This window comes from Scardinius erythrophthalmus, assembly GCF_964197995.2.
Source record: "Scardinius erythrophthalmus genome assembly, chromosome: 6".
Taxonomy (NCBI): Eukaryota; Metazoa; Chordata; class Actinopteri; order Cypriniformes; family Leuciscidae; genus Scardinius; species Scardinius erythrophthalmus.
Window position 1 is genome coordinate 39,767,118 of NC_138226.1, and position 24,371 is coordinate 39,791,488.

General features: G+C 37.4%; 1 protein-coding gene across 1 annotated transcript; it reads right to left on the minus strand.

Moving 5' to 3' along the window:
- Positions 1-2,941: 2,941 nt before the first annotated feature.
- On the minus strand, positions 2,942-18,870 carry lnpa (limb and neural patterns a). The gene is made up of 13 exons (XM_081369641.1): positions 18,727-18,870; positions 14,942-15,029; positions 14,605-14,646; positions 12,237-12,424; positions 12,029-12,087; positions 11,563-11,603; positions 10,281-10,364; positions 10,149-10,200; positions 9,511-9,702; positions 7,179-7,284; positions 5,945-6,015; positions 5,558-5,713; positions 2,942-3,912 (listed from the first exon to the last, which is right to left on the minus strand). Exons 2-13 carry the CDS (start codon positions 14,966-14,968, stop codon positions 3,743-3,745), a joined length of 1,188 nt encoding a protein of 395 aa, XP_081225767.1. The 5' UTR covers positions 14,969-15,029; positions 18,727-18,870; the 3' UTR covers positions 2,942-3,742.
- Between the last annotated feature and the right edge of the window lie 5,501 nt (positions 18,871-24,371).

A 24,371-nucleotide genomic window follows, 5' to 3' on the forward strand; every position in this document is an offset into this window, starting at 1 on the left:
GAGAGCAGATGGAATCTCCTTCCTGTGTGGACAAAAACTGGCTGAAAATATGCAGCCTTCACTAGATTTTCTCTCCACCTATATAGGGATTCTCTACTCACTTAATAATGTCGGGATAAAAATAACCCAACTATGGGGTGCACTCAAATGCTGGGTTGTTTTAACCCAACTTTGGGTCAAATATGGACCCAAACGTTGGGTTGCAAATGTAATTTAAAATGTTAACCCAATGGCTGGGTTTGGTCATATTTGACCCAAAGTTGAAACAACCCAACATTTTTTAGAGAGTGGTATAGTACTATTTAAAAAAATAACCCAATTTTTATTAACCCAACATAGACCCAATATGTGTAACCCAACAATTTTTTTTAGAACCAAACATGACGACTCAATATGTGTAACTCAACGGTTTGGTTAAAAAAATAACCCAATGTTTTGTACTGTGTATAGAACTAGCAGACCTCTGATGAAAAGAGAGTGGACTGTATCTCTTGGAAATCTTAGTAAATACGTCCAAATACGTCCCTCTTAAATGTCACACAACATCCTGTTGAGGTTGTGTTTTTCCTAACCGAACAGATGTATCAAGCGAAGGAGAGATGGTGAGAAAAAATATTAGTTTGAAGTACTGGAAATGTGAATCTTTCTTGAGGCGAGTATCAAGATGGATTCATATCTAATCACTCCATCTGCCCGAGAGAAGTCCTCAATAAAAAATAAAAAAACGATTGTGCCGCAAACATGAAAAAGCGTCTTTGAGCGCGCGGCTCGCAAACTCTTTAAATGGATGGGAATTCAAAACACACAAAATGATTTTACTGACAGTGCACTACCATAGATGTCAAAGAAAATAAATGTCATCTTTCTCAGCATGATGTAGTGAGGAGTTTGACTCTGAAATGAAACGGGGGGTGTGTGTGGGCTACTGAGCGCACACCTCACGAGTAATTCACCAACACTTGATCTACATCATATTTGCTGGGAAAGGTTCAAATGTCCTATTGACGGGTTATTTTTTGTGTGCTGTCAGAGGTCAGTGTATGGGAATCAGGTGCCACTGTCCTGCTGACAGTGATGCATTGCTGCGCTCAGGGGGTCACGTATCTGTAAACATGCATTATAAAATCCCAAAGACAAATGCGAGAGACTGACCCGAGAGAGAGAGGCAGAGAGGGAACGAGTGTGTGTCAGGGGGGGGGGGGGCAAAGATAGCGCTGTTGTTGCAAATGAAGAGGGTCAAGTAATCAAGCTCAGTTGGGCTTGTGTGTCACTCCCATTATCTAATACTGTCTGAAATGATCAATGAGCTAAAATAAAATGATCACAAGCTAAAATAGGCTCCCTAATGAAAATGGACTGTGTTTTAACACATTCTTCTCGATGTGTCTCGGTGTCAGAATGGAAAAGCCTATTTCGGCCGAGCGCACACAGATGCTCTCTCACGCTCACTTGAGCAGGGTCACTTAACCATTCAAGTGGCAGATCCACTGACCGGCAATCTCTCCACACGAATAACACCAGCTACAACCAATAACTACACATATCTACCTGCTAACCATGACCCCTTCACAGTCTCAACACCCAGAATAATGGATATTAACCAAAAAAGGGATGAAACTGACATTTGTGTGATTCTGTGTTCAACAAAATAATAATTAACATGCACCAATGCTACAAATTTGTGTCATAATCAGTTAAGTATTCGTTACTTCAATGAGCTCATTGTTTCTGCCTTAAATTCTTAAATGCATTTGCATTTTGCATTTAAATGACTGAATTGTTTAATACATTTTTAGCTAACTGTGATTTGTGTATGTACATTTCAGAAATACTTAGTCTCCTCTGATAACAGATCGCTCTAAATTGTAATGTAGAAATGCATTTTCTGTAAAGCTGCTTTGAAACGGTGCATTGTGAAAAGCGCTATACAAATGAATGTGAATTGAAATGAATTATTTATTTTTTTAAGGCTGCGGCTGCCACGTGCACTGTATAAAGTGCACTGCCATTTAAACTTAGTTCAGATAGTGGCAGATATTATTTGCATCCCAGAGCATTGTAGTATATTAGTACAGCTTTAGCCAATATTAATAGACACAGCCCTTGAAAAATTCCAGCAGTGTTACAACCCTAATGAAACGAGCCTCCACAATAGATAATGAACTGTTAGAGATACATGCCAATTTATCAGTTCAATAAAATACCTTAAAAACGCCATCTCTGTTTTGCTTTTACATTTCAAATCCCTCAGTTCTCTGAAAAGCCAAGCCAATGTTGGTTCTTGTTTTGTTACTGTTCTCCAGCAGACTCTCCTCTGTTCAGTGTTGGTTTAGAACAGGAGATTTCCTGCACGTTGGAGATTTAGCGGCTCCGTGTCATTCTTGCTCGTTGTGACAACTTCCACTCCCACACGAGACACTTGAACTTTTCTCTATTTAAAGATATGATGAGACATGCAGAGAGTGATGCATGTATGCAACTTCCGGCAAAAACCATCCCTAATGGTCTAAAATATAAATGCTTAATGAGCTTACCATAGTGAATCAGGGCAAGACAGAAACATGTTTTGACAGACGGATTGATGTGGAATTTTACTTCAGAAAAACAACAACAACAGGGTACCTTTATTTAATTTTTATTTCAATTAAACTCCTCTCTTAGCTGATATGCAACGGGAAAAGGAGAAAAATTAGTTCGGAAAAGGCGGATTCGAATTCGGGTTGGTCGCGTCAAAAACTACCATCATCACCCACCTTGATCTCCACGCCACTGATTCTGTTATCTGTGGGATTTCTTTAGCAATTTTTTCTGGAGGCGGAGCTAGTGTAATTAGCCTCTGCCAACAAGACGGACTATTTGCACTAGGTGCAATGAGACACTTCATTAAGCAATAATATATATATTCTCGATTTTCTGTGCTATAAAACACTCAACATCAGGATAATGTTTAAAAAACTTTATTTCTCATATTAATCCTTGTAGACAATAATAAAAACAGCACTGTATTTTCGCACATAATGCTATGCTTGATAAATCTGCTTTGTAAATCTCGAAACAGGTCAAACATGAAGGCACATGAGGCGGAGAACACCGAGGGGCTGTTTCTATGCGGAATAAATAAGCAGACATTCCTATGGCTGTACCTGAACACATGTAAACACGGGACCAATCTCTCTGGCACAGCACCTAATGTATGCTACACTGCAGTAACAGGCACTGAGAGGATATTAATAACTATAAATATTATAAATATACTTTTGAATGACATTTTTTGCATCAGTACATATTGTAAATAAGAATATTAAATACATTCGATCACAAAACAGTGCTTATATGGAGAATGAATGGAAATAGCTGCTTTTCATGCCAACTAAGAGAATAATAAACCGTTATGTGCTGAACGTCCTGCATTTAAGCTTTTACATACAGGTTCTACTCACATAACATGTAAACAAAGACAAAATATCGTTTTCCTAATTATTGCAGATACATCATAACATAATAATTTTACCCAAAAAAGTAACCCTCACAAAAATCGCTGACCCATTATAGTTTCTACTTAGCTTTACTAATGTATTAAATAACACTGCAATATAACGTAGAAATTAAAACTAAAGGATACAAATAAACTAAAGGTAAAGAATAAGAAGACCAACCTTCATTGTAAATCAAAGCCACACGCATACACACACACACACACACACACGAGAGAAAGAGACTTGGGTTTCTGTTGGCATTAACTCTACTCCACTTCCATGTCGGACACGTTGAGCTCGGCCTGTGTGTCGTCAGCGAGGTGTGTGTGTGGATCTGGATCTGGATCTGCTGGCTTCTTCTCTTCTGAAGGACTCTCGTCTGTGTGCTGATCTTCAGCTTCTGCTTTCACATGCCCTGGACTGGCTGCTTTACCCTCTGATCAACAAATCAAACCAGCGCTTGTTAGTACAATCCTATTTCTCTGCCAAAAGAGGCATTTCATTGATTGCGGTTTGACTTGATTTTCCTTGTGGTTTTAAAATAATCTGTCAACCTGACAATCACAAATCACCCAGACTATTTGCTCTCAGCTAGTTCAGAAACTATGGTTATGACGACAAAACCATAAATACATGATATGACCAAGTCAGAGAGAGGGTGAAAACGGTAAACAGTAATGAGAAGTTAACTTTTTCTTTGTTTAACATATTAACGTTTCAAATATTTTTACTATTTAAAAATAAAATCCATTTTATTCCTGTGATCAAAGCTGAATTTTCAGCATCATTACTCCAGTCTTCAGTGTCACATGATCCTTCACAAATCATTCTGATATTAGGATTTGATGTTCAAGAAACATTCATTATTATTATCAATGTTGAAAATAATATGCTGCTTCATATTTTTTTTTTCATGATACACTTTCAAATAAATGCTGTTATTTTTACCTTTCTGTTCATCAAAACATCCAGACAAAAAGTCCAGTTTCCACAAAATATTTAGCATGCAAAAATGTTTTTCCACATTAATACAAATAAGAAACATTATTAATAAGTAAGGACAAATTATTATTATTATTATTATTATTATTATTATTATTATAGAGCAAAAACTCATATTAGAATGATTTGTGAAGGATCATGTGACACTGAAGACTGAGTAATGATGCTGAAAATTCAGCTTTGATCACAGGAATAAATTACAGTTTAAATTATATAAAAACAGAAAGCCGCTATTTTAAAGTGTAATAATATTTCCCAATATTACTGTTTTTACAGTATTTTTGAGCAAATAAATGAAGCCTGAGTAAGCAGAAGAGGCTTCTTTCATTTAAAAATCGTAATGTTTCCAAACCTGTGACCAGTATATAATGCGAATAAAGGCCCTTCTATACAAGGGATGATGAACAGTCAAAATATCCAATTATCAGGAAACTTACAAAGTACACAATTACAATACGGAAATTAAAATACTGTTGATAAAAAGACAAGAATACTCACTGCAAACCAGACAGAGAGGGTGGGGAAAAAGGTTCAAGTGAAAAAGAAAAACCTATCAAATAAAATGTTTTACATGTATGAAATAAATGTAGCTATAACTAAATTCCAGAATGAAGATATTTAAAAACTGAGCGCACACACACACACACTCAAATGTATCATCAGTCATCACTTGCCATTGACTGAGCACATAATAACAGTAGAGAGCAAGACAGGAGAGTGTGTTAGTGAGTGAGTGAGTGTGTGTGTGTGTGTGTGTGTCAGGTAGAGACACAGGGTAAAGCCCTACTAACTAGGCAGCACTGTGGGGGGGGGGATACAAGACTCTAAAGCCTTTAATCACTTCACAGATCTGCTCTCAGTACATCAGCAAATGTCCTCTCAGAGGGCATGAGCAGCAGGGACTCACACACACACACACACACACACACACACACACACACACACACACACACACACACACTGAACCTGCAGTAAACAAACCCACCCCTTCTAAAATCAAAAGCGCTAATACTGTGCATAAGTCTCTCGGAATACGAGCATCATCTACACACCCCCTCCTCCTGCTGGAGATCTGGTACCTGGGGCAGGTGGAGCACTAGACAGGTCTGTCTCCATGGCAACAGCAGGGGGGTCTTGGCTCATCTTGGTTTCTGCGGTGAATTCTGGGAGACGTGGGGCCTGGGGACGTGTCTTCCGGGCCGGGTTCAGGAAATAACAGTAGGCACATCTGAATGCTAAAACATCAGCGATAAAAAACAAACTCAACTTATCTGAAATGATCCTTAGACACATGAATATGAAAACAAAACATGCAGCACATTCACGATTTGTGAATCATCGGGGGGGGGGGGGGGGGGGGGGGCGTTCACACTTGTTTACAACGCAAAAACATCCTTTAAAGAGCTCAGTGACAAAATGAACGGTTAAACGTCAGTCAAAGTCAAACGTTTTTCTCTGATTCTTACCAATATATTCAAACTCCTCCTTTAAAGCCATTCCATTATGAGACGAACACTGCTGGCATATCAGAGCATATCTGCAACAAAGAGAGAAAAAATATTAAATAAAGCTTTAAAAAATGCTGTGTGTTGGTAGCTACAGTAAGTGTAAGGATGTAAGAGACATTAAAATGCACCATATTCACACTGGTCTTATTATTCATCAGTCTTCAAAAGCTCGGGGTCAGTACGATTTCTCTCACCAAGGATGCATTTATTTGATCTCATATACATATATATATATATATATATATATATATATATATATATATATATATATATATATATATATATATATATATATACATTCAGTAAACAATATTGAGAAATATTATTTCAATTTGAAACAGCTGTTGTCTATGTGAATATCTAGTAAAGTGTAATTTATTCCTGTGATGACAAAGCTGAATTTTCAGCATCATTACTCCAGTCTTCAGTGTCACATGATCCTTCAGAAATCACTCTAATATGATGATTTGATGCTCAAGAAACATTTATGATTATAAGTTTTATCAGTTGTAAACAGTTGTGCTGCTTCATATATTTGTGGAACCCTTATATTGTTCTCTTTAATTAATAAAGTTCAAAAGAACAGTGTTTATTTGAAATAGAAATCTTTTGTAACATTATAAATGCCTTTACTGACACTTTATCACTTTAATGCATTCTTGCTTACAAAAAAAGAAAAGAAAAATACTGACCCCAACCTTTTGAACAGTAGTCTACTGTTTCTAAAAAGAAAAGGTTTTTCACAAGTTCATCAAAATGTAAACATATCAACCAACTCAATTTAATTCTTGGATTTTTAGCGTTCACAACACCCTCAGCAATAGAGATGCTTGCAATCATTACTAAGAATAAAATCCAGATTTTGTTTAACCCTCCAAACCAAGGCCTGCGAAACAATGACTGTTTACATGTACACCAATAATGGTGCATACACTACACAGTCAATGTTTCACGCTGAAAAGCTGAAATGCATTCCAAATTCTTCAGGTTTTCTTATTTAAATGTTTAAGACGTGTGCTATTTTAATTCTGAAAGTAATTCAGCTAAACTGATCTTTATTCTTTGTGCTTGCCTGAACTGAAGCTGAACTTCTCTGCATTATATGGTGATCTTTCTTTTTCAGAAATCACATCACGCCTTGATTCTGCTCAGTGTAAAGATATAAATCATGATTTGAAGATAGACCGTTCACCTGTTCTGAGGTCCATCACCCACTAGGTACTCAATGACCCTGTCCATGGCACCTCGATCTCTGGGGAGGACGGGTCTGGCCAGCGGAGGACCTGGAGGGTGCATTCCTGCGCACACACACACACACACACGTCAGTGCACACTGCAGACTGTATCTGTGGCTCAGTGCTGCATGGCCGATGATGAATGATAAGAGGGACAGCTTTTAATAACGACACTGATATGGACCTCCCTCCTCATGCCCGCTGTGATCCACACTCATAATTAATATAATTTAACATCAAGAGCAATCATAGCCAGACGACTGGTCATTTCTGCCAGACTTGGCATAGTCAGGAATCCCTGCTGCTTACTCATTTACCAGCATATGGAGACGCCGCAGTGGGCCAAGGTGCTTTTCACTTCCAATTTCTTGCTAAAGGTGTTTGCTTGAACAGGGCCCAGATCTGTTCACACACACAGCACACTTACGTGAGGAACGCAGCAGGGCCCGTGTCACCTGTCACTCACTGCTAACAGGTGTGTGTAGATGACCGGAGATCACAGGAGAAACAAAAGCTATAGGATCTATAGACTAAAGTTACAACACACAAAGCTCTATTGTTATTTATATGCTAATTTAGTGTTTATTAAGCTTTTCTTAGCTATGTTTAATATTTGTAATTTCAGCATGTTCTTCTGTCAGTTATATATATATATATATTTTTTTTTTTTTTCTCAGTTAACATGTTTCATTAAGTTTTTGTAATATTTATTTCAGTTTTATTTTATCTGGATTCCTCAACATCTCCTTGTCTTAATTTCTGGTTCAATTCACACTCTTCAATTGGTCAAATTTACAGAATTTTTATTATAGTTTTGTTTATTTCTATAAGCAGCTTTTAATTGTTTCATTAATCTGTAAAGGTTCTGTTCATAAGTAGTTTGCACTGTTTAGCACATACTACTTACTAAAATACTAAAATAGTACATGAAACAAAACATTTCACATAGCAGTTCGCTACATTGTTGTCACAGTTATCTTTGAAATAAAAACTTATTTTGCCTTTTATTCCAATTTGGTGTAAACATTTAACTTTTGGTGATCAACATAATGGAGGAGAAAAAAAATTCAAGGTTTATTCAAAGATATTTGCAATGTGTGCTGATTGTTTACTGTGCTTTTTGGCAAATGTAGTAGCTCATTTAGCTTGAAATAAAATCCAAAAGCTGAACGGTATGCACTGCAGAAATAGTATGGTAGATATGCATGTATGATATTCAGAACATAAAAGGCACATACAAATCAACCTCAACCACTCATTGGCTTCTGACTTTGACTGGTTGTCACTCAATGTTTTGTTCCTTTAAAAAGGAAATTAATACAGGTCTCCAGGGTCTAAAATTAACACTCGCCAAGTGCCAAATGAGAGAAAAATCCAATGAAACTTGTAAGTAAATGAGTTATGAAACTTGAAAGTTGGCTGGTTACATTCTCTGAATTCTAACAATGCAGTGTTGCGAGAACATGAATGTGAACGACACTCGGGACAGTTGACAGGCCAGCGCTGCATCGCCATGAAAGTTTAAGCCTTGACCATTTAAATATTCAAGCGCAAGTCGATGCAAAAGGGAGCTCATTTCGTCACTCGCGAAAACCACGTCTCAGACAGCGCCCGAATACTAAACTCAGCTCTCTTTCACAACATCTGGCACTTGAGCAGACAAATTCACACAAAATTATGTAAAAATATTAATAATAATAGCGAGTATCGCTATGTGTGAAGTGGATGTAAACAGCTGAGAAAGTAAACGCATGTGTAACAGTATCAGTATATTAGACCCGTGCCTACAATTCCTGCTGTTGTCTGTTTTTAATGTTAATCAAACAACCAACAAGAAACCTCACTGCTCTTTTGTAACTTTAATACAGATTAATTAATAAAGATGTTGAATTTATACAGTAAAGACTATGCAGTGTTATTTTACATTTGATTATTAAATTTCTGTACCTGAAAAGCACTGTTTATTTCATCTGTATCTTTGTTATATTGTATTTATTTGTGATTTTGCTTGTAATTTGATTATTTGTTCTTTTATTACTGACTGTTTATATTAGTTAGGCTAGTAGTTTTAGCTGAAATTGGAATAGAAAATTGTGTATTTTCACTGGTATCTAAAATTTTGGTGTAATTACTGCCTGTTTTTGAAAAATGGCTGGTACATTTTCTTAAGTCACCGGCTATTGGCAAAAAGTTAGTTTTAGGCCCTGCAGGTCTTTGTTGAAGCGCCATTACCAGCCCATCTATGCCAACCAAAGCCAATCAGACATCGAGAGAGGACATGAGACTCACCCATCCCTGGGGCAGGAGTGCCCGCCGGGGTCCCAGGCCTCCTCATCAGACCGTGTGGGGTTGAGGTGGCCAGACCCTTTTCAGGCGGCCCACCCGGGGCAGACAGTGGAGTCGGGGGGGCAGAGGTGGCGGATCCAGGACCGGGAGGTGGACGTCCAGCAGGACGAGGGGACACGAGCCTCTGACGCAGCTCTGAGCAGAAAATCACACCATTCTGACAGTAAAACTAAAGAAAACACTCGTGTTCAATATGAAGCGTTGTCGATACCACAGAATCATCGGTATCTATGCACCTGATCTCACTCATAGATACAGTACCATTTCTAAAACACGTTACCCATTACTCCTATTCTTATATGTTCATCAAAATATAATTAATTTATAGGAAAAGCCATCAAAAATACACATTGCAAATATAGGGTTCAAGTTATAACACAGAAACTGTTTCACAGTCGGCTCTGATGTTGCTGCGTGGTTAAAACCATTTTCCCTGCACGCTTGGCTTTTCTTTCATCAGTAGGAAAGTTATCACACTCTGATGAAAGATTATAAAAAAAAAAATGTAACTTGATGAGATGCAAATGCACCAATTGTGAGTTCATGTTGACTTTAGAGGGGGAAAGGACTTGTTCGCTCACCTTGGCCTTGTCTTGGAGTCGCCGGTGGGCCAATGGGTTGAGCTTCTAACTCCTAAACAAAGCAAAAACATGAATCCACCATCACATATGTGCAAATAGATTTATTTGCAGACTTAAGAAGAAGGAACTTACAAGCTTTTTCTTAGAGTCTGGGTCAAACCGTTCCAAAATCAGCTTGGCATTTTTGTAGGTTTCAGTTTCCATTACCTGTTCAAGCTGTGGAAGAAAATATTACAATCACATAACCACAATTACATCAAACAGAGATGCCAACTGACTAACAATGAAAACTGAAAACTTATATTGTTAAGAATTTCCAAAACCAATTCAATTTAATGACATCAGTCCACGTCAGATAAAGGAGCTGCTTATTCTGTAGTTTAATTGCAGAAAGAAACCCAGTCTGTTTTCTGGCAGTCTCCTGTTTGGTTTAATTTTAAAACTTCATTTCAGGGAAAGAGCAAATAGTGCTAATTATTTAACTTTAATGAATAGAATAATTACAAGCCCTACTACGATAATGGGGAGTGCGAAAATCCATCAGCTGTAATTATTGAAAGTTATTAGACATGACAGTGGATGACAAGCAATTTCTCAGATTTATTTCCTCCCATCACTAAACACTATTAATTTAAAGACAAGTCGTTAGCTAAGCACTTTACCAAGTAAAGTCTTTGTGCCAATTACCCGCTGTCTTCATTGATTTCAGATTATTTATTAAGAGCAGAAATGATCTCTTTCTCTCACTGACAGCAGAGAGGCGCAATATGATGAAAGCAAAACTGGACGTTGTTGTGCTAACATTAGTATAGGGCTAACTAGCTCGTACGGGAAGTGAGAAGATCTCTGACTGGGTGAAATTACTAGCTCATCGCTCATATTAAAAAATCCTGACATTCATGAGAGCCTGCACTCCCATATCTCCCATCAATTTTATCCCTTAAAACCCATCTTTGATCCCTAAAATGAGACATTTAAACTTTTTTTTCGCTGAAAAAAAAAAAAAAAAAAAAGCCTTTCTTCATGCCTTAAAATAGCGTGAACTCATTTAGTATACGCGGTTCTATGAATATGCAAATTAGCCGCGCCTTCACACGTTGATCTGATTGGTTACAAGGTAGTTTGTGACGTCAGAAACACCAGCGATTTCAAAGCGTGTTTTTGAGACTGTCTTTGGTTCACTGCAGTTTTAAGGAGAAAATACTCAGTGTCGACTTATGAATTTACACATGCTTTGTCTTAAAGCACATTAAAAACACCACATAGACATATAAACAACATTAAAAGCTGGATTTTCACCACAGGGGGACTTTAAGTGCTCTATACAGGTATGAAAACAGACACAAACTAGCCCAGAATTAACTACACAACAGGAAGTGACATTCAAAGAAAGACACTGCCACTGATTACTCACTATTTTCTTTTTCTCTGCTTTCAGATCCTCTAATTTTTCATCTAAGATGCAAAATAAAAATAAAAAAACACAAAAATGAACGTGTAGATATGATTAAAGGCCCGTTCACACCAAGGTCGATAACTATACTAATGATAATTATTTAGTTCTAAAAACTTGTTCTGAATGTAAAAGAATAGCAGATTTCACACCACAACTGTAACGGCACAGAGAAACGATCATGTTGGAATCACATTCAGAACTTTTTTACAGCTGATGAATGATAAACAACATTGACAGCCAATCAGAATCCATCCTGCTTTAAGAGCCTGAGACGACAAAACTGCAACAGAACGATATCGTCTGTAGTAAATAGTTATCGTTCTAGTATGAATGGGCCTTAAGAATATGGTGTCATCATTACAGACTGATCAAATATAAAGTATTGAGTTCAGATTCAGATTTGGGTTCACAGGGAAATTCTTACTGTTTCTCTCCGTTCGTTTGTTGTATAAAACAATCAGCAGTTTCCTCAGGAGCCAAACTCTGCAGGAAGGAAAAGCAACTAATTTATACTTTCATTTAAAAGTCATCATAATTGGAAAAATGTACACTTTGAATCAAAACCGAATGAACAGAATTTCCCATCATTCCTTTGATGGTCTGAACTCGACGACTGAACCCACAGTACTTACACCAGAGGAAATATCAAGAACGGTGACGCCACTATTACTTTTCCCATCATCTGCTCCGGGATGTACCAGACGTAGACGACCGCACAGGCGATCGTGTACAGCAGGACCGAGTACAACAGCAGTCGGTAAACCCATAGCTTCCGCTGCTTTTGGGTCTTCTCTCTGTTCTCCTCAATGGCCTGGATGTCCTGAGAGAGGTCATTTGAAAACATGCCATTAGTCTCATTCAAATGGAAAATACTGTCAGATTTGGATTATCACTCATATTTAATTATATTTGTGCTTTCCTACAAAAGCATGATTTCTGCAGGTTTTATAAAGGGTAATTTAAGACTTTTTAAAATACCCTTTTAAATTTAAGGATTAAACTGAAGGGAACGATACGTTCTCAAAATGTAAATGTCTAGGGAAAAACACAATGAGTTTTATTAGCAAAACTTCAGAGTTTGGCAATACAACTGACAACAGATATCCATTACTTTGACTAATTTCACAAAAACAGTAGCATAAAATATGAAGTCTTGTTTTCTGTGAAATTGATCAAAATGAAGCGAGTTCATGATTAAAACAAGAACAAATATCTACCAGTGGGCTCAGAAAAATCATTCAAGACTTTATTTTACATTTGCAAGTAAAAGTATCTTGATTTAAGGATGTTTGGATATTTTTGTACTGGAAAACACAACAAAAATACATTTTTTTTTGCTATGCATGCAACATTTAATGCCTTGATTATGAATTCACAACATTCTGCTCTGATTTAAGACCCTTTAGAGGGCTTAATTTGTATAAGAGTGAATTAAGACTTTGGGGCCGTTTACACGACACCATTTTCATCTAAAAACGGAAAACTTCATGCATTTTGGCCCTTCATTTATATGACAGCGCCGTTTTGAGGACCTGAAAATGCAAACTTTTGAAAACGGGTTTCAAAGTAAAGTTTTTGAAAACGATACCGTTATCATCTCCGTGTAAACAACAAACATACATTTTTAAAAACAGTGAGGTCAAGTGCATGTGTGTGTATGTGTTCACTTCAGTCTAGAGGTTCGTAGTGTTTATTTACAGTGGCATCGCCATCTACTGGCCTGGCAGCAGAATGCAGCGTTTTTAATAGTTTTTGCGAATCCGTGAGAACGGGATCGTTTTGACAACGTTGTCATCTGTATGTGCAAAACGCAAAGGAAAAACGTTTCAGTTTTTAACACACTGTTGTCATGTCACCTACAGAAATCCTGCTTGAGTTTCTTACAAGAAAAGGCACATTCAGTGTTTCTGTTTTTTAAGTTCTGAATACAAAGCCAAAAGTTAAAATACATTTCAGTCCAAAACAGGAAATTAATACCTGTAGACCTGTCACGACCAATTGTCATACAAACAATTGCGATTAACAATTTAATTTGCTTTGTTTATGTCACATACAATTGTTAATCTAATGCATTGTTTTTCAGAATGTGATGAGGTGAAGTACTGTGTTCCAGGGATATGAGGGTATGTTTTAGCAGGATCGGGTCACCAAAAAGTCACCAAATTACTTCAAACTTTAAAATGTCTTGCGCCATACAGTAAGTGCGGAAGGAAAATTAGTCAAAACTTAAATCTCCATGACTTACGCAAATACCCAAAGCAGAACTTGAGACAGGATCTGTTCAAAAGCCACAAATTTGATTTACCCGCACACAGATCTGTACACGTGATACAAATTGGGTCAAACTTGTTTAGGACGAATCACATGTCTTTGGCTTCTAAACAGCAAATGTAAAAAAAGAAAATAAAAAAGTGTTACTCAGCCAAGCCCTAAGACATGCCAACCGAACAGACCTCTCTCTCAGTGAGGCAGGACTGCATAAACCCCCATCCTAAAATATCTACTCAGTGTTACACACACAGTGCCTGTACTGTTGCAGACATTTGTGTCTGTCTGTAATGTGGTGTTATTCTATGAGCCAAGACTGAACCTAAAAAAACCCAGTGTAATTAACACCAATTTGAAGTCACGATCAAATCAAAATTTCTTACTTCATCATGGAACATTCCAGTATTTCATATAAATATATATATATATATTTTTTTTTATAGTGCCCTCATAATCTTTAATCAAAATAACTTCCCCTCCCTCTTGTTCTTATGATGGGTTTACTTGCGTGAGGGCCACCAGGTTGCCACCTGTCACTCACATGAGATCCACCAATAGCAAACCACACCCATCCAATCAATTCCACATAGACAAAATCAAGCCCCGCCCCACATTTGTTCTTGTTCACAACTTCCGTGATTTAACTGCATAAGGACACCTTCAATGTCAGAAAAGTACAACATGCAGAATGAGGGATGGCAGAAAATGGGTAAGACACATGCAGCTTCATACCTTATCAAGACACTCCAAGACCTCTACGGTGGATGGCTTGGCCTGTGAAAGGACACATGAGAGTTAGCGGTAAAAAAGCAAGCTCTCACCAAGAATAAAACACAAATTTGCCCAATTGAAAATTGGTAGGAGGTACAAAAGTTTCTATATTTAGATTTGAGTACCTTAGAATGCAATATTAACTTAACCTACACATATTAGTGAGTTTTTAAAAAAATAAATAAAAAACAACAACAGCAGTAGCACACAATGTATTTGTGCCATTTATCCATGCCACATTAAAATCAAATAGCAGGCTACATCATCCTACAAGTTTGAGTGACTGAAGCACATTTACCCTCCACCGGGACACCACAGCGCCCATCGTGTGAGGGCAGTCCTTCTCGCTTATCTGTTACTCGTCACTCCGCACCAAAGCCTGACACCTGTTCACAAAGGAAACCGCTTCTTTCAGCAATTACAATAATTACATTCCAAACGAGATCATGATAGATGTTTTCCACTTGAGGTGATATGAGGATTAGAGAACGGATTATAAAGACTCAGAAGGCTTTCATCTACAAATACTTGGACACTTAAAGGGTTAGTTCTTCCAAAAATAAATTCTGTCATCAATTACTCACCCACATGTCGTTCCAAACCCGTCTTCAGATCACAAATGAAGATTGTTTATTGAAATCTGAGAGCTTTCTGTCCCTCCATTGACAGTTTGAGCTTCAGCAAGAACCAATGAGGTTCATTCTCGTGTAACGCAGCACGTTTGAGCTTCAGCAAGAACCAATGAGGTTCATTCTCGTGTAACGCATCTCGCTTGAGCTTCAGCAAGAACCAATGAGATTCATTCTCATGTTACGCAGCACGTTTGAGCTTCAGCAAGAACCAATGAGGTTCATTCTCATGTTACGCAGCACGTTTGAGCTTCAGCAAGAACCAATGAGGTTCATTCTCGTGTAACGCATCTCGCTTGAGCTTCAGCAAGAACCAATGAGATTCATTCTCGTGTTACGCAGCACGTTGGAGCTTCAGCAAGAACCAATGAGGTTCATTCTCGTGTTACGCAGCACGTTTGAGCTTCAGCAAGAACCAATGAGGTTCATTCTCGTGTAACGCATCACGTTTGAGCTTCTGCAAGGACCAATGAGGTTCATTCTCGTGTTACGCATCACGTTTGAGCTTCAGCAAGGACCAATGAGGTTCATTCTCGTGTTACGCAGCACGTTTGAGCTTCAGCAAGAACCAATGAGGTTCATTCTCGTGTAACGCATCACGTTTGAGCTTCAGCAAGAACCAGTGAGGTTCATTCTCGTGTTACGCATCACGTTTGAGCTTCAGCAAGGACCAATGAGGTTCATTCTCGTGTTACGCATCACGTTTGAGCTTCAGCAAGGACCAATGAGGTTCATTCTCGTGTTACGCATCACGTTTGAGCTTCAGCAAGAACCAATGAGGTTCATTCTCGTGTAACGCATCACGTTTGAGCTTCTGCAAGAACCAATGAGGTTAATTCACGTGTAACGCATCACGTTTGAGCTTCTGCAAGAACCAATGAGGTTCATTCTCGTGTAACGCATCACGTTTGAGCTTCAGCAAGGACCAATGAGGTTCATTCTCGTGTTACGCATCACGTTTGAGCTTCAGCAAGAACCAATGAGGTTCATTCTCGTGTTACGCATCACGTTTGAGCTTCAGCAAGAACCAATGAGGTTCATTCTCGTGTAACGCATCACGTTTGAGCTTCAGCAAGAACCAATGAGGTTCATTCTCGTGTAACGCATCACGTTTGAGCTTCAGCAAGAACCAATGAGGTTCATTCTCGTGTTACGCATCACGTTTGAGCTTCAGCAAGAACCAATGAGGTCCGATCTCACGCGTTGAGCTTCTGTTTATGTACGCTGATCAATGTTTATATGTGAATAAAAGACTAAATTCAACCTGTTCATTATATAAAGTGATCGAGTTACTTCAAAAAGTTTGGATTAAACTACTCATTTAATATGGATTATTTTTTATTATTTGTACTTGTTCGAAGGACAAGTGCCTCAAAAAGTTAATGTCAAGCCCTGTGGATAAGTTTAAAGGAATACTCCACCGTCTTTTCATATTAAACTATGTTATTCCCTTAACTAAGACGAGTTGATACATACCTCTCTCGTCTCAGTGCGTGCACTCAATCGATCTGGCGCGCGGCGAAACTTTGTTCACTCAGTTCATTCAATATGGGCCAAGCAGAGAAGCTACTAAACACCTCCACGTTTTCCCTATTTAAACACAGTTACTCGCGTAGTGTAACTCGACCTAGGACGGTGACACAAAACAAAACGTTGCGCTTTTCTAAGCGTGTAAAATGGATAACTATATTGTATGGCGGAATACCATAGCAAGTGCTTGTAAGCACTTCGTCTTGGCGGAGTAATATCTTCACCAGAGGGAGCGGGGGCCGGTGAGAGGATTTTTCACGAGTGAAGATATTACTCCGCCAAGTCGAAGTGCTCATAAGCACTTGCTATGGTATTCCGCCATACAATATAGTTATCCATTTTACACGCTTAGAAAAGCGCAACGTTTTGTTTTGTGTCACCGTCCTAGGTCGAGTTACACTACGCGAGTAACTGTGTTTAAATAGGGAAAACGTGGAGGTGTTTAGTAGCTTCTCTGCTTGGCCCGTATTGAATGAACTGAGTGAACAAAGTTTCGCCGCGCGCCAGAGCGAGAGAGGTATGAATCAACTCGTCTTAGTTAAGGGAATAACATAGTTTAATATGAAAAGACGGTGGAGTATTCCTTTAACAATCGCTTTATGAACATGTTGAAGGGTCAAAGTAGTTGCGTAGCTGTCAATGGAGGGACAGAAATCTCTCAGATTTCATTGAAAAGATCTTTATTTGTGTTCTATAGACGAATGAAAAAGTCTTACGGGTTTAGAACGACAATAATTTTTAAGTAAAAACGATTCATTTTCATGATCCATTGATCATGCTTTCCCTTTAAGATTCACTTACAAATGTATGAACTTTGCTGCATTAGGTACAAAAAAAGGTTTTAGTTTTTCACAGAACCATCTTCACTTTTCTTATCCATTTTAATGCATGTTTGAAGTAGGCCTGTAACAACACATAAATTAGTCAATTTGTGTGGAATGCATCGATTCGTCACACTGTTTGTTCATAATCTTTGAAAAAAAAAAAAAAAAAAACAATCGATAGAAAATAATAATAGTTAGTTCCCTGGTTTGAAGTCAGTTCTCCTAAAGATCCTATCAGAGAAGAGTCCTATTCAAGCAACACAGGTGTAGACAATCACATTAACCAACAACAGCATGTATTCACTACAAACAGCAGTGGATCTGGTCTTAGTTGTCAAAAAATATCAATTGTTTTTATCATTTTAAACCAAACCTTTTTTAATGCTTTGCTTGAAAAGCGAATTTGCGCTCTCTCTCTCTCTCTATAATCAATACATTTATATTTTGTTTTCTGATGCACTTTCAGAAATTGTTTTCTGATTCACACACACTTTATGAACCCACTGTATCTCGCACAAGCAGGATTAGATGCTCAGTGATATCAGATATCACCAGAGGAGCTCACAAAATCTGGAGGCTCTGGAAAGTAACAAGACACTACTCTATTTTAAACTGCAGGGGTTTGACTGTATGAATCAGAGGAGATAGATAGATAGTACATGCAAACTACGAGAAGGACCCATGCAAGTCACTTTATAACTCGTTTATAATTCAAAAATCACCCTTTCAACTTCAGAGTAACTTCAGGAAAAGTCAAGTCGATCGTGACGCTTTAAGCATAACATTTAATTCGCACTTGATACAATGCTAATCAAAAACTTCATGAGTTATTAATCTCATCCTGGTCGCTAAAACATTGCGCTTTAAATGTGGGAGCATAGGATAAACTCGCCGACGGATGATACTTCCTTAAACTAGAATAGCAGGAATACTTTATTAAAGAGGGATGACTTTAAGGCAGTCTAACTCGCTACTAGCAGCTGGTAACGATACAGCGGACATGATTAGACGACATGTTGTTCTCTTTCACTGTACGCAGCTTTACTGTGCATAACCACGCCGAAATCTAACAAAACCAAACATAATTTAGCATGCCTTACCCGTGAACACGAACTCCAGTGGAGACCTGCGTTATTATTCCCTTACTTCAAGTGTAGACGTCATCAAACTGCTCCCACAAGCCCACGCGCCACGGACCTCCTCTCCTTCACCGCTCTGTCACGTGATCAAGCACTTTCGTTCTCTGAAAGCGCGGGAAAAAGGAATGAACTTCATGCCGTACTTCCGGAAAGTTCACGACACAACGAAAGCATAGGATTTATTGCAAAAAATACACGCGTTTTACTTATATTATGTATTTTGATAGAAATAATAATACAAAATACGAAATAATAATACATATGCACCTGACACAGCTGTTGTTAATGTATTTGTTAACAATACATTGTGTTAAAAAATGAATTAAAAGGAGTGCTAATGTTGCATTCAACTTGCTTTTTTATTCTAAAAAACTAATTTATTGAAAGTCAAGCCATTAAAATGATTGTGTAATCATTTTTTCAAATATTAATAAATAATGTCTAATCAGTACCATGTTAAATAATGAACATAAAATAACAAGTAGCCCAACATGCTGCATGGTTGGCTACATTCTGGTGCTTTTATGCTATTAATTGTGAAGGAAATGAGACTAGCCAAAATTGGGTTTGTCAATTTCATTCATTGAAATTGCATCATTAAAATCATTAGTTTAGGTGCAGTTGAGCATGACGAGGAGAAAATCTGACGTCATTGTAGAGGAGCAGAGCCTTTAGAGCACACTAATTCAATTCAATTCACCTTTATTTATATAACGCTTTTCACAATACATATCGTTTCAGAGCAGCTTCAAATGCATTACAATTTAGAGTGATCTGTTATCAGAAGTGACTGTGTCCAAGTTATGTATTTCAGAAATGTACATGTACAAATCACACAGTTAGCTAATAATGTATTAATTTAACCAATGTATTAATTCAAGGCAGAAACAATGAGCTCATTGAAGTAATGGATGTTAACAATGATTAGGATATATAGTAAAATGTATAGCATTGGTGCACCTTTAGACGTAGCCTATAATGCTCCATATGTGCAGTGAGGTTAAATGTGAATTCACTTATAGATGTTAACACTTGTGGCACATTTTAGATTTACACTACATTTTTTTTGTTCAGTGTCACTGTAAAAGTGATAACGTGCAATTATAACATTAAGAAACTGTTAACCTAAACCTTTAAATTGTTTTGTTAGTGTAACCTAATTTTTATTGTTTTTGTTGGATAATTCAGTGATGTTAATATTTTTAACTTGAATAAAATAAATTAATTGTCTTGTCAGCTGCTTAGAGCAATATATATGTTTTGCAGAATTACCACAGCTGTTTTAAACACAAAGAGTGGTCACACTAAATTTTGATTTGGAAGTTAACTGATTAATCAAATCTATTTATGACCTTATTTTTAAAAGCACTTAACAGCATTTTTACACAAGTGCCTAAACTGTTCACAGAACTGTAGTTTTGCAGGAAGGTTTATTCAAGTGTCTTGGAGACGTTGCCACAGTTCTTCTGGATTTAGTCTGTTTCTTCATGTAATCACAGACGGACTCGATGATGGTGAGATCAGATCATGCCAGCTGTTGTCAGACTCCTTGTGCATACACAAACATCTCTGGATTATTACAATAAGTGGCAAAAGGAATGTTTGGAAAGGTAAACTTTGACACACTACAGCAAATGATATTAATAACTGGCTTAAAACCATTTTTTTGGGTGAAAATACTACGTGCCTAGACTTTTGTATAGTACTGAAATAAATGTATATATATATATATATATATATATATGAAGTATAAATATATTGTGGTCTCATTGATTTAAGTCATGCAGTATCCCAGTATTTGTGATTAATTCAGTTAAAATAATCTGTTAAATAAATCTGGCCTGTAATATCTATTATCTATTAATATCTCAAGATCTATTATCCCATATATGCAGCACGTTGTATTTAAATGATTAATTATGATAGTTGGACATTATAAGACTGTTAAAAAGAACAGCAAATATTGGGTGAGAACTGTCAATGCTTCGTACGGTTGGCGCTGTGTCTTCGAGATCTGATGACTGTGAAATGGAGAAAGGATGAGGCATTCAGCATGAATTCTGAGTGTTCGAACGCCCAGCTGGAATATTGAAGATCAGCACCACGGACAGCAGCAGTGCTTATACATGCATAACTCTCACAACACAGAGCGATTGAATCCTAAACACACCATCACAGAAAACTTTATGCATTTTCAGAACATCAGAATGATTTATAAGCTGTTTTCCTCATGGGGACCAAAAAAATGACCCCTCAAGGATTTCGGATATTGCCATTTTTGTGGGGACATTTTGTCCTCATAATGTAGGGTTTATCAGGACACACACACACACACACACACACACACACACACACACACACACACACACACACACACACACACAATTTTTCCATTTTTTCTTTTTCTTTTAAAGATTACAGATTGCATTGTAATTCTCTGTCAGAAGCAATAGGACTGATTTTCTATTGCTTATTACTGAGTTCAAGTTTGCTTTAGTTTTACTCAACCCAATACACTTTGTAAAGCCTTCATTTATGAGGTGAGACCAATTAGAGCTGATTCAGACATCTCAGATTCAATAAGGGGTCTGTTTGTTTTCAGTATGAATATTGATTCAAATTGTGGTAGGCCTGCATAAAACATTTGGTCATACTTTAAAGCAAAACGACCTGGAAATCTGTATACCGAATCATATATTGTAAATATTGGTGAGCTAAATGTGTGAGTATTCACATACAAATCATTGACCACTGTCAGCGGGACTCATGTAAAGCATTCTGTGTTAGTAAGATGGAAGCTAACGGCGAGACTGACAGACTGCTCATGAATTAGCTGCACTTCTCGTGGAGTAACAGCTGTCAAGAAAATTACTGTGCCACAATATCACTACGCGTGTGAGGTGCCAATGAAGGGTACATAATTATATTATTTCTTAGAAATGCGATTCATCTTTGAAGTGTGATGTCATTTCAGGTAGTCCAAATGATTCGCGGCTTCAAGCCTCATGGCGCGCGCCTGATACGAGCTTTGCGCGCAATACCTTATCGCTGCTAAGCATTGCCAACTTTCCTCAACTCGCAGTCCATTTCATCGCATCTAATTAAAAACAAGCCTCAGTTATTATTGCGACGAAAAAAGGTTATAATGGCGCCGTGCACGATGCTGTAACGAACGACGCTCCTCAGGAGAGATTTAGGCCTATTATCAGGCGTTTATGACCATGTCTGTTGAAATAAAACTGACAATGGGTTAACTTTATGGTTAATGAATTCAAGTAATACGGAATAAATGAATGGTGCTGATATAATATGCGTTGACAGTAACCAACTGTGTTTGCTATTGCAACTGCCTGTCAGATTTAAACGGGGAAGGAAAGCAATGGGCGCGAGCGTTTTCTGCACATCATCAGACGAATTCAGATCCGTTCCAGAATGCATTTGCCAGGTGACATAAACGTTGTGATGTATAGATGCACTTGCCATAAATGCACGAAATGCTCTGTTTGTGCTCGATAGAGATGTTGAGGTGAGTAGGCTATATGTTGACAGTTTCTCTGCAGAAAATATACATCTGCAAAAATGTGATATAATTAACGTGTTATTTTTTTTTTAAACTACCATGTTTTGACCCCATTTTCGCTTGCAAACCAGACCTTCTCACTGGCAGCAAAGAGACAGCTCAGCCGTTAAAGCAAGCGAAGGCAATTTCCAAGGATAATTGCGAACATGTTTTAATACATATGCATGAAAAACATGTTCTTGTTTGAGAGAGGGAGAGCCTTCACGTGCTTATGCAGTTGATTGAGGGGATGACCTGCAATTCAAAATGTTATTTGAGCACTATCAAATGTGCAGACTTGCAAATTGCCCAGCTTGTATCTGAATTACTACCCCATTCATCATCATTATGGGTTGATAAGTTAATTTAACCATTTCATTCTGTCTTAATGAGCTATAGTTAAATTAATGTCACATAATATATGAAAGCAACATTTGAACAGAAGCGTTCATTTGAGACAAACAAGGGTGGCCATAGTTTCAATTGATGCATAAATCTCCTCATCACAGCCGGCGCGAACCTTTTCCCTTCTGTTCCCTCGCTTTTCTTTAATGGTGACATCAAACACAAAGCAAATAGCTAATAAAGCTAATCTGAAGTCTAGCTGTTTAACAAACTCGCTAGCCGCGATATTTTTGGTGCATTTTCTTATTTAAATCACGTTTGGCTTCATCTGATATAATTGACCACATTTGTGAAACACCAAACGCTACTTGTTTTCTCCTCTTTTATGACTGCATGTGGCTAGTAATAGGGTACAACAGGGCTAAAGGTGCACCGGGGTAAAAGGACCGTTTGACTTTATTCTTTTTTAACCACTAGATGGCACAAAAAAAAATCAGCGAAGCACTTTTATTAACAACCGCTTTTCATTTAATGCATGTGGAAATCGGCGACTTGACGCGATCGCGGGCAGCAGCGATTTGACGCTAATTTGATCTAATATTTAATGTTTTTAAAAATGTTAATATAGCAAATACGAATTGATACAATTATTGACTATATTTAGACAAATTTCTTTTTATTGATTTTAGTTTTGTTCAAGGTAATTAAAGCAACAGTTTTTCAATAACAGAAGAATATGTAGGCTAAAAGTATGGTAGCCTATTTGGGGTAAAAGGCGCCCCTGCTGTTGGGGTGAAAGACACAATAATTAACTAATTCAATAGTTAATTAATGTAATCAATAATTCATCCATTCATTCATTTATTGTTACTACTGTAATGCTTTATTAAATTATTAAGGGATCTCATTCGATGCTTTCAGAATCTTTACTTTTTAAAATAATCTTGTTTCTGTATTTTTGAAATGATCATATTTTTGAATAAAATAAATGAATCTTTATTTTATTAGAAAAGCATTAGAATCTTTTACTTTTTTACTTTTATCAAAATAAACCAAAAATAGTGCAAACTTTCCTAAAGTGATTGTTTTGAATAAAAAATAACTTAGACATTATTAAAAACATATTATTTTAGCTTAAGTATTTGCATCAATACTGTGTGTCTTTTGCCCCGTGGGTCTGTGGGGTAAAAGGTCCAGCTCGCCACCTCATACATTACGAAATAAACCACTTTTATGATTGATTTTCACACAAAATCTGTTGCTCCATCAATGTTCAACACACACAAAAAACTTTTTTTCTGCAATCATAAACTATGGGAGTAATGAAAAGCATTTTTTTTTTCCTTAGGCTTGTGCCTTTAGTGTATATAATATCATCCGGACTGAGCAGAACAGATTTAATTTATACCGCGGTATATAATCGTTACTCCTTTAGTTCCATCGCAACCTCTGGATGGGAAGAATGAGATCACCCTCAAAATACAATCTGGCAGCTTTGGGGAAGCTAAATTCTTCTGTTTATTTGATTAAATCTATGATCTCTATGTATGGCATCGTTCTTGGCCGGGCACAATAACAACAACGGTATTATTTGATTGAAATCTGATCTTCAGTTCAGTGCACCGTTTCCGTATTTGTGAAGTTCCACCTTAAAACAACAACAGTCTTTTGGCCCCACGTGCTCCCTGTAGTTGTGATTTTG

Coding starts and splice junctions, on each gene's coding strand:
- lnpa (XM_081369641.1), bottom strand. CDS start 14,968: ATGGGCGCTGTGGTGTCCCGGTGGAGG. Junction 10,201..10,280: donor CAGACTCTAAGAAAAAGCTT/GTAAGTTCCTTC, acceptor TGCTTTGTTTAG/GAGTTAGAAGCTCAACCCAT. Junction 7,285..9,510: donor CACTCCTGCCCCAGGGATGG/GTGAGTCTCATG, acceptor GTGTGTGCGCAG/GAATGCACCCTCCAGGTCCT.